The following is a 10,923-nucleotide window of genomic DNA, read 5'->3' as shown; positions in this document are numbered from 1 at the left end:
CAAATGCAGCAGAACTGCACCGAGAACAAGCAGACAGAAGACAAGAGCCTGAGCCTCTAATCCAAGACGTTTCCACCAGATGGAACTCCACTCTGAGCATGATCACTCGGCTGCTCAAAAACAAAGATGCCATCAGAGCTACACTTGATCTTCATCGGCAAAGGAGGAACACTCCAGCCATGCTGACCAATGCAGAGTTTGAGAAGATCCAAAAGCTTGAGATACTACTTGAACCCTGCAAGTAAGCTACCCCCCCCCCCACACACACACACACACACAATAATATCTTTTGATTTGATGCAACAGGATGCTCACTGTGTTGTGAATGCCTCTTTATTTGGTAGTAATACAGATGTGATTCATTATTGTCAATAGCCTAATTCACAAGCATGTCTCAGAGGGCTTTACAGAGAACATGTCTAGCTAAATCTAGCTAAGCACTATCAATAAACATGATTGAACAATTTTTAATATTAGAGAGAGGGATGGGGATAATGAGGGAGCGAGAGAAGGGTGAGAGCAGGGGGGATGGAGGGAGAGAGAGCAACAAAAGTATTGAATGATGAAATATTGCCTCTATTTTTCATGGCAGGTATGTGACTGAACTGCTTGGGGGAGAACAGTACATATCCTGCTCAGTGGTCCTGCCTGCACTGTGCCATCTGTTCCGGGTGATGGAGGTGTCTGACGACGATCCAGGCTACGTGCGCTGCTTTAAAGAGGGCTTCACAGCTGACCTTTCAACGCGGAAAGAAAAAACCAACGTCCAATGGTTGAAAGTGTCAGCCGCACTCGACCCCAGATTCAAATGTCTGAGATGCCTTCCCAGATGTGAAAGGGAGGAAGTCTGGAGGTTGATTAAAGAAAAGACTGCCCAGCAGCCTGCCCAGCAGCCTGCTCAGCAGCCTGACACTGAAGCAGGAGAGCCAGAACCACCGCGAAAGAAGATGAACCTCCTGCTGGTTGCATCCGACTCAGAAGATGAAGGAGAGCCAGCAGTCGACACGTCTCTGGTTCGATACCGAGCAGAGCCCAGCATCTCCATGGAAGACTGTCCCCTGAAATGGTGGTCTGCACATGCAGGGGCCTACCCAAGCTTAGCACCTCTCGCACAGAAATACTTGGCTACACCTGCAACGACCGTACCGTGTGAAAGACTGTTCTCACTCTCTGGTCACATTGTACAAAAGAAGAGAGCCGCACTGTCCACTGATAATGTTACCAGACTGGTCTGCCTTAGCAACTGGCTTAAAGAAAAGAAATAGGAGAAAAAGTTAGCACTTAGACAACAGTTCTGAATGTGATGCGTCCGAGAGAAGTTTTTCATTTCACTTTACTGTCATTGATCCCTCCTTGCAGTACAGGATAATTATGAGGATTACATTATTCATGATCAAACATTGAAAATGTTACAAATATCCTGCTGTGGCAGCCAATTTCTTTTAGTTGTGTTATATAAGCCAAGTGTACTAGAGGGAACTCTGGTGTTACATCTCACTTAATTGCTGTGATTTCAGGGGAGGATTTTTTTTTATTAGTTGCTTGGAGCAAGCCATTCTACAATGACTGATTCATCAGTTTTTCTTTTGATAACCTCACATTCTGTGAACTCAAAGTTAATAAGAGCTATGGAGTAGTTATGTATGTTTGTTATGCACTTTCTTGAAACCTGCTCTACATTTTGTTTGTGCACTAATGCATATTTCTCAGTACAATCCTCTGTTTTCAACTGAAGAAGAACGTTATTGGAGCTATGGAGTATTTCTGTTTGGTGTTATGCACTTTATTGAAATGTGCTGTACATTTTGTACATGCACTTCTGCACATAAAAGTTTAACAGAATAAGCACTTTGAAGTTGTCTCCTACCTCAAGACCATGTTGTACTGTATCATTTATCTTGTTTAAGATATATTTTGTAGACATTGTTACCTCCTGTCTAAATTGCACTTCTATTGAATTGAAAATAAATCTAAAATTCAAGAAAGTACATTTATTTGCATTCATTTGATTCCCAATCACGACACACTGGTAAGAATCGTTAATATCGAATTAAAAATGCTTTGAAATGCAAAATAATGGCATTTTAAACATGCGATACAAAGATGCGATTAATCGCGATTAATTATAATTAATCGCACGATTAATCGCGATTAAGAAAATTAATCGTTTGACAGCCCTAATAACAATATAACCCAGCAAGCAAAATTACGTCATGATAACGTTGTGATGACGTGTTCCAGTGACGTTCAGGACTAGGCCAGATGACATGGTGATTTGGGGATGATTTAGACGTCTATGCGGGAACGTCAAGCTGACGTCGAAATATGACCGTTACCATGAATGGGCATGTTCAGTTATTCTGCTATGTACACAGTGTATATTCAGCAACTTTATACATAAAGCTATAATTATGTCCAGATTAACAATTTTATGCTACATTTTCAAAAAATATAATACCACCCCGTGGGATCTACAACTTACAGGCCGGCTATTCTACCGCTACGCTAACTGTTGAAATATTCTGCTGTAGGTTGGAGTAATATAGCCTACTGTTTCAAAACATGGAACCCTTGTTATTTTTATACCGGTATAACATCCATGGAGTCGGGACAGTTTTATTAAAAACGATAGCTAATTTAATTCAAAACTGAATCTGGAAGAATCATTGAGGGTCCCCTCAGTCAAAATTTACAAGTGTCACCAGCCTATAACCGCCCGCAGCACATAGAGACCAATATTATTTGTCCAGCTCAGAGGATCGCTCATTTAGGTGAAAATGAGGTTGTAGCTCGTTGTCTACCTTACTAAGATGGGGAGGCGTCGTGTGTGCAGTACACGCTTCGTTTATGAGCTATTGATCCGGGAAGTGCAGTGCAAATCTGTCAATATATTTCCAACTTTACCGAACTTTTGTGGATCGCACATCACAGTGTAACAGTTTACAATCTGTAGCAAGCAGAACCCCGAAACACATATGCTACAGCATGCAACTCCCAACTCAAATATTTACGCCTTGCAGTGTATTTTCTCTCTTTCAAAACAATCTGGCAACACGATATGCAAGTGAGACAATTGCAGGATTCCCCCGCAATTCATCTCCTCGTAGTCCCACCTCCACGAATAAACAGTTCAGCAGATGTCCACACGTGCTGATCACTCGGATTTTGGATAAAAAATAGCCCAGGCTGAGAAATACGTGATTGATTGCAACCATTTAGTTATCCTCATGGATATTTCAGTGGTGAGTGAAATTAGTTGGATAGTGATACTTGGGCCAGATCTGACCCGTCATGATATGACTTGAGCTGGCCCCGATTGGGCTCTCTCCATTTGTCCGGGTCCGTCCGTGCTTGCTGGGAAGATAAATTAAGCTGAAATAAGATATGTTGTTGCAACAGGTGTGAATGATAAGTTTGTACGACAGAATCACAATGTAACTTATATGAACCCACGTGTAACGGCACTCCAAAACTGTCAGAAATAAATCAATGAAATAGACCCTTCTCACGGGGGCCATTTTGTGTGGAAAAGGCAGGCTAAACAGGTGCAAAGTGCAAACACATCGCTTGGGCTACATTGCTCAAAGTAACAGTGATTATTGTGAGAGCAACAGTTACATTAACAGGCTAAACCATCGATATGAGTCTTAAAACGTGCATAGACGATGATGCTTTGGAGAAAGATGGCTAACGGTTGTTGAAGTTGATCAGCTACTGTTTTTAATTTTGATGAAAATTAAAAATACCGTTCAAGATTTTCTAGAGTCCAAATGCCAAATAGGATATGTCGAGGGGAAGTCACAATCTAGCTATAGTTAGCGGCTAAACACTAATTACGATTAAACTAGCAGTTAACTGCCTCAGTACGCTGATCTCTCAGCTGTCTTCTAGGTGGCGCTGCTGCACTAACGGTGTTCAACTACGGTTTGACGTCACACATGCAGAAATCAAACCGTTACCAAACTGTTTTGCAAGTTAACGTACGCTTTGAGGTACAATATGTATGGTTTTGGAGATATATGTGGGTCTCCGAATCACGTTAACCGCTAACGTCAGCCGGTAATGGATGCGGTAGTAGTACTAGCTCACTGCCGACGATGCCGTGTCTGTGTTGCAGACAGTTGAGAAGACGGGCCGGGTCACGGCGATAACTAAAACTATAGTTAGCGTTACCTTAAGAAAATATGTGTCTGGCTGCCTCAGCAAAAGTTGATAGGGGTATTTACCTTGTAAGAAAAGATGTCTTGCTGCTTCAAACAAAGTTGCTCGACTGTCTCTCTTGATCCGCTTGTTCGACTCTCTCTTGACCAATTCAATTGTGACTGTCTCTCTTGACCTCCTGCTGCGAACTGAAGAGAAAGTTGCTGGACTGTCTCTTTTGACCTGAAGAGATCAGCTCCGAATGCGCGTCGTGTGATTGGTTCCCGGATGGTCATGTGACCCAGGTAGCGCCCGCCTTCGCGGGGAATTTAAACCACTAGGCATCGATAATGTCAACACAACAGAGTTTTTTAAGTACAATTTTGATCACAACAGAAAAATATGAGAGGCAATCATGTTCAAACACTACATTTGCACTTTTTCCACAAAGACCATACAGCAAGCTTAATGTTTGGTTTATTAAAACTACAGAACAAGGAAAGGTTTGCAAAACCTAGGGAGTTAAAGAGGGCATGAAACATTTAATCATATGACTACTTAATTTGCATTTCACCACAGACAAGACTGACAGGACACTGCTTTCAAGTCTGAAATGTACCTAGATTTGCTTGAAAATTGAACAACATTTCAGCTTGTCACCAACTAGGTCACTGCTAGATGATGTCATAAGGTCGATTGGAAGGATTTTGAACATTTTAATGAATCAAAATAACCACAATCCAAGACAGAAACACAACAGCATATGCAGTGAGCAATGAGCATGTTAATTCAAAATCATCACTACCAACACTTAACTAGCCTGTACTCCACTATATGATGACATCAAGCACAGGTAGCCCTATCGATGCTGCCCTCTGTATTATTGTGATCATTATTGACCTGGACACTTCAACATTGGTACAATTGCCACTGTAATGATATGCCACTTGCTTCCACCGTGTTGTAAATGGTAAATGGTAAATGGCCTGCATTTATATAGCGCTTTTATCCAAAGCGCTTTACAATCAGTAGGTAGTCTACAGTACATTCACCTATTCATACACCAATGGCGGCAGGCTGCCACGCAGGGTGCCTACACACCATCGGGAGCAAGGAGGGTTAAGTGTCTTGCCCAAGGACACAACGACAGCAGCTGGGAGGGAGCGGGGATCGAACCGCCAACCCTTGCGTCATTGGCCGACCCGCTCTACCTCCTGAGCTAAAGCCGCCCCGTGTTGTGTTTCCAGCCCAACATAAACCCACAAGTTCATTCAACATTAAATAATCAAATCTGCGCTCACGTTTAATTTAGGCTGCTTTCTCACTGGGAACGATTGCTTTCGTTCCGTTCCGCACCCGGGAATGATTGCCCCCCTCCCACGCTGGTCAGCTTTCACATTACAAATTTTTTGTAATGTGCTCCTCAGACCACCTTTTCAAGTGGATCCTGTTACGGTTCCCCGTTGCGCGCTCGGCTAAGCCTTCTGGGAAATATCCGTTGAAGGGAGGGGAGGGGTGGATGGGAAGAGTCAGCTGTGTGGAGCCCTGAGGATGTTGTAGCCTACACGCTGTTCTCCGTGTCCACTTGTTGCGGACGGTGGTAATAGAGGAGCATTATATTTTGCGGCAAGATCCCTAACAGGCTCAGTAGCTGCTGCAGCACGAACGCTAGTGCCATGATTGTTATTGTTGCTGGGGGAGAGAGGTGGGGCTATGGCGTCATCGGTTCAGGAAAGACGCGTATGGGTTGTAAACACGGAAATGCAAGGGTGGCGTCTTCAGATTTATTCACTCTGGGACCCGGTTTAAAAAATTAGCGTATACTCCCAGAACGTATACTCCCAGAACGTATACTCCCAGAACGCTGGTTCCGTCTGGACGAAACGTCTATATGAGAAAAAACTTTAGCGGATACACCTAAACTCGTCTCCGTGTGGACATGGCCTATTAGTCTCTTACATAAATCACAGTTTACCACATAAAAAGCCATTGAGTCCGTTTCTGTAACTCTGTAGCTGGTCTCTGACTAAAGCCCAGGATGCCGTCAAACAGACCTTCTCTCACAGCCATCACACTCTCATCCTGCCCCCGGGCTTTCCTCACACTGCTGCTGAGCGCTGGACGCCAGAGAACCACCAACGCCTGGAGTCCTCGTCACCTCTGGTGTAGACCCTGAGCCACTCTCCTTCTCCTGAAGTTCTGAAGGGACAGACAAAACAATGGTTATTTTGATGCATTTTAATCATTTAGAATACAGTTTTAAAACTGTCTGACATTTTGTCAACTTCAGGGTTGGGGCCATTCATGAACTCAATTGAAAATGCATGGTCAATTCCAATTCAGTTCCTGGAGTTGGAAAAGGAATGTCACCCACCAGCTCTAATGAAACACAATTGGAGTTGAATTTGAAATATGAAATGTATAATTTTCAATTCATGGAACTAACAGGAGAGACCTTGTTGTTCCTGATTAATAACCTAATTTATATTTAACAATTGTATTTAATCTAATTTATGAATGCTTTGTAAGGCATAGATCAGGGGTGTCCAAAATTTTTTGAATGGGGGCCAGATTAGATAATGTGAAAATGCCGGGGTGGGGGGCGGGTTATTATCATATGGGTTATAAAAAAATAAAAATTACATACAATTCAGTGTTTCCCCTACCATTATATAGGCCTGGCGGACCCGTCAGGCCAACGACGCCCCCGCCAGGCCAGGAAAATAATAAAAATGTATATATATATATATATATATATATATATATATATATATATATATATATATATATATATATTAGAGATGGGATCGTTAACGCCATTAACGGCTGCGTTAACGCGAGACTCTTAACGCGCGATAAAAAAATTATCGCCGTTAATCTATTCTCAAAGTTGTCTGGTAGCAGGGTCCACTTATATTGAGCAGGCCATGATGATTATCACTTTAGAATGGAACAGGTATGTAAGCGCAGACATTTATGTCTGCCTCCCCCATCCTGGCTGCTGTGGGGGCGCGTGAACAACCGAACCTGCTCTCTAGTCATCTTCCAGTGGCCTACACTACTGACCTGGCAGTCATCTGCTCTAAATAATGTGCATGCTTCAAAAACACGAGGCGGCGGCGTCTCTCTCTCTCTCCATCTCCCTCTCTCTGTCTCTCTCTCTCTCTCTCTCTCTCTCTCTCTCTTTTGCTCTCTCCTCCGTCAGTCCATCGTTGTCGTGTGGCACCGTGTAGGCTATAGCACGAGTCGTGAGCCGATTTGCCCTCAAACGCTTCCAAACGCTCCCGATGCTCCATGCCGGCTGTGCATGAGAGATGCAGCTAGCCGGGCTCTGGCATCATGCTCTCTCTCTCCTCCTCCCAGCCTCTCTGACGTGCGGGAGAATGAATATTCACGAGTGATCCCGGTGATCTCATTCCAGGTAGTTCAGGATAGAACTTTGCCCAGATGAAGACAAACCATGTGTGTAACCTGCTGGTTTCTTACCTTTAAATGCCTACTGGCTATTCAAGTTGAATTGAATAAACAGAAACCTGTCACAAGGACTTACTTCTAGTTATTTATGTTGCTCACACATATTTTGAATGGCTTCGACAGACTTCAAATGACCCATTTTAATCTAGATTAATCTAGATTAATGACCAGGATTAATCTAGATTAATCTAGATTAAAAAAAATTATCTATTCCCATCTCTAATATATATATATATATTATATATTATATTTAAGGAATATAGCATGAGAGCCAGTGTGTTGTGGCAAATATATCCCGCTGATCAGCTGTTATCCCACGAGGCCGCAGGCCGAGTGGGATAACTGCTGAGCAGCGGGATGTATGCCACAACACACGCAGCTCGAGTGCTATATTGCTTTTATAAAACGGTTTCCAAGTATGATAATATAATAATAATAATAATACTATAAGTCCGACTGGCATGGCATTCTGGTAGTCAGTTGAAACACTACTGTAAGGCGGGACCGCAAGAACGTGCGGGTGATTTGATTGGATCGTTCTGGAGACTGAAGTTGACATTGGCCAATCCTGGCGCTTGCTGAGAAGCTGAGAGCTTTCTGGAAAGCCCGACACGCAGCTCGAGTGCAGCGCTGCATTCTCAGCGCTTGCTGAGAAGCTGAGAGCTTTCTGCAAAGCCCGACACCAACTAACGCTACGGGGTTAAATGCGGGGTTAACAGCCTTTTTTTTGCAAAGAAGACATTAGCCCGCGTCTATTCTTGTACAAAACATAATTTTCTGCGAAGTATTGGTAAAGTTATAAGCGAAGATCGATTCACAAGGATCTGACAGCTGTCTCCGCCATTTGTTTTTTCTACATTGTCATTTGAGGTAACCAAAGCCTTTTAGTAAGAGAGTTGCCATGGCAACTCATAACCCATGGCCATGGGTTATTGGAGTGGGTTACGGGATTTATACAATGGCTGTGAACCAATCAGATTGCTTGATTTGAGAGAGCCGTTTTATAAATTATATACAGTATATATACTTTTCCTGCTCTCCCCAAAATTTCAATAAACCTTTATGGCATATTATTACAATACAACAATACTGGTGTTGACAGTAATAGAAGATGCCAAATAATTCAAAACAATAAGCCTTTTGCTTTTAGGAGCATTGTGCCCACGCTGTTCCAAAACATGTCAACGTGTGTCGTTGCCTGGGAAACGCACATCCCATACGATACGATACGATATACTTTATTGTCAGTTCACACTGAAATTTGTCTTGCAAGACAGCAGCAGTCCCACACACAAACACATGACAAAGAGAACAAAACCAAAAATACAAAAATACATGACACACATACAGCACACAGAGAGCACTGGTCACTGCTCCACTGACCCTCGGCCATGTTCTTGATTAAGCCTCAGGATAGACTGATGTATAAAGGACTTTCTTAGTCTGACCTTCTTGAAAGTTGGGATTAAGTATCTCCTGCCAGAGGGCAGGAATTCATATTCTTCATGTAACACATGATTAGTGTTTGAGGCAATATTTCTAGCTAACCTCAATACACTGTTGACGTATGTAGACTCGTATAGACTATGGAGTGGTTTACCAACAATTTTTGAACAAATATTCATCTGTCTTAGTAGTTGTGATTTTAAGGTAACAGACAGGCATCCATACCAGGTGGTACTGCAGTACTGTAAAAAACAATATAAAAAATAATACAAGAATCTGTTTACTAGCACCAAAAGATCTTAAACGGCGAAGAAAGTATAGTCTTTGCTTTGTTTTCTTACACAGGGACTCTATGTGGTCTTTCCATGACAGCAGGGGGTCTATTGTTACTCCTAGGTATGTGAAGGAGCATTCCTGCTTTATCTGTTCATTATGGATAGTAACAGAGGAGCTGTGTGTGTCAGGTGGAGACCCAAAAACAATCTCTGCTGTCTTTTTTGCATTGATTAAGAGAGCGTTGTTATCACTCCACTCTACCACCTTATTTACTCTATGTTGGTGCAGTCCAGGGTCGCTAGAGCTATCAAGCAGAGAGATCAAAACTGTATCATCAGAGTATTTTAGAATATATTGATCTGGTGAGTTGGTACGACACTCAGATAAACATTCCACGGTGTAAAAAGTGAAAAGAAAAGCTGAGCTTACGCTGCCCTGGGGAGCAACAACATTAGTAGTTATTGCTGATGAGAGGGTTCGGTTCACTTTCACCATTTGTGTCCTGTTGGTAAGAAAGGAGGCATACCAGTGGATTAAGTATGGATTCAGTTCCAGCTCTACCATCTTTAATATATAATACAACTGTTTGCATTGCATCCCATAATAGTATGATGATACTTGGGATGCCATTGCGAACATAGATGCAAACAGGTTAGCTAAAAGTTTAGCGTCGCCAGCGAGGGCCCACACCATTTCGGTCGGGGTACGTTACGAAATCCCTCCAGGCCTGAAAGATTTTCTAGGAGAAACACTGCAATTGTACTTTGTTTACCATCTGAAAACATTAGTTCTGCATGTGCTGTTCTGACCTGGTGCTTCTACAAACTGTATCATAGTGCTGTCATCGTTAGGGGAAGGGAAAAAATGCAAATTGAACTTGCTTGATTAACCAATACTGTGTGGAGGGCCACATATAGTATATTTTGAGAGACAAGCCGAGGGCCATTTAAAATCTGTCCGCGGGCCGCAATTGGCCCCAGGGCCGGACTTTGGACATGCCTGGCATAGATCGTGGTTGGGGTACATTTCGAAATCCCTCCAGGCCTGAAATTTGTTCTAAGGGAAACACTGCAGTGCTTCTCAAAGTGGGGCACGGCACGGGGATCCCCAGGGTCCATGAGGGGGTCTAGGGGTGTCAAAAATAATCGATTATAAGATGCATCGCGATGCGGACGTGCACGATTCTGCATCCATTCACAAATGTCAAAAATCGATTATTAAAAAAATTAATAATAATAATAATAATAATAATAATAAAATAAAATATAATGGAAGTACATGCAGTTGTTTATTTTAATTATGGATCATAATACAATGCAATTCCAAATGCACTTTTATTTTAAAAGTAGCCACACAGTGAGAAAAAATAAATCATGTATTGGGGAAAAAAAGTGATGCATCGATTTAAGAAGCATCGAGATGCATTGATAATCGTAATCAAATCGAATCATAGCCCTCTGAATCGTAATCTAATCGTGAGGCCAGTGAAGATTCACAGCCTATGGGTCCCCAGCAAAAAGGGGAATAATTAGTTTTCATTAGAATTCCATAAGTAACACAATGACAGAATTTATGACTATTTTGGTC

General features: G+C 42.4%; 1 protein-coding gene across 1 annotated transcript in view; it reads left to right on the top strand.

Moving 5' to 3' along the window:
• Positions 1-674: 674 nt before the first annotated feature.
• The window catches only part of LOC310781612 (leucine-rich repeat-containing G-protein coupled receptor 6-like), a gene marked incomplete at its 5' end in the record, with an annotated part of 27,044 nt that continues 16,795 nt past the window's right edge, over positions 675-10,923 (top strand). Inside the window, 2 exons of the mRNA XM_083642216.1 lie at positions 675-1,066; positions 6,156-6,305. Of these exons, the coding sequence (XP_083498342.1) occupies positions 675-1,066; positions 6,156-6,305 (542 nt within the window). The remainder of the gene's footprint in view (positions 1,067-6,155; positions 6,306-10,923) is intronic.

Source organism: Poromitra crassiceps, assembly GCF_964638095.1.
Source record: "Poromitra crassiceps genome assembly, chromosome: 8".
In the NCBI taxonomy this organism is placed as follows: Eukaryota; Metazoa; Chordata; class Actinopteri; order Beryciformes; family Melamphaidae; genus Poromitra; species Poromitra crassiceps.
The sequence above is the reverse complement of the archived record's forward strand: the minus strand, read 5'-3'. Positions and strand labels throughout refer to the sequence as shown.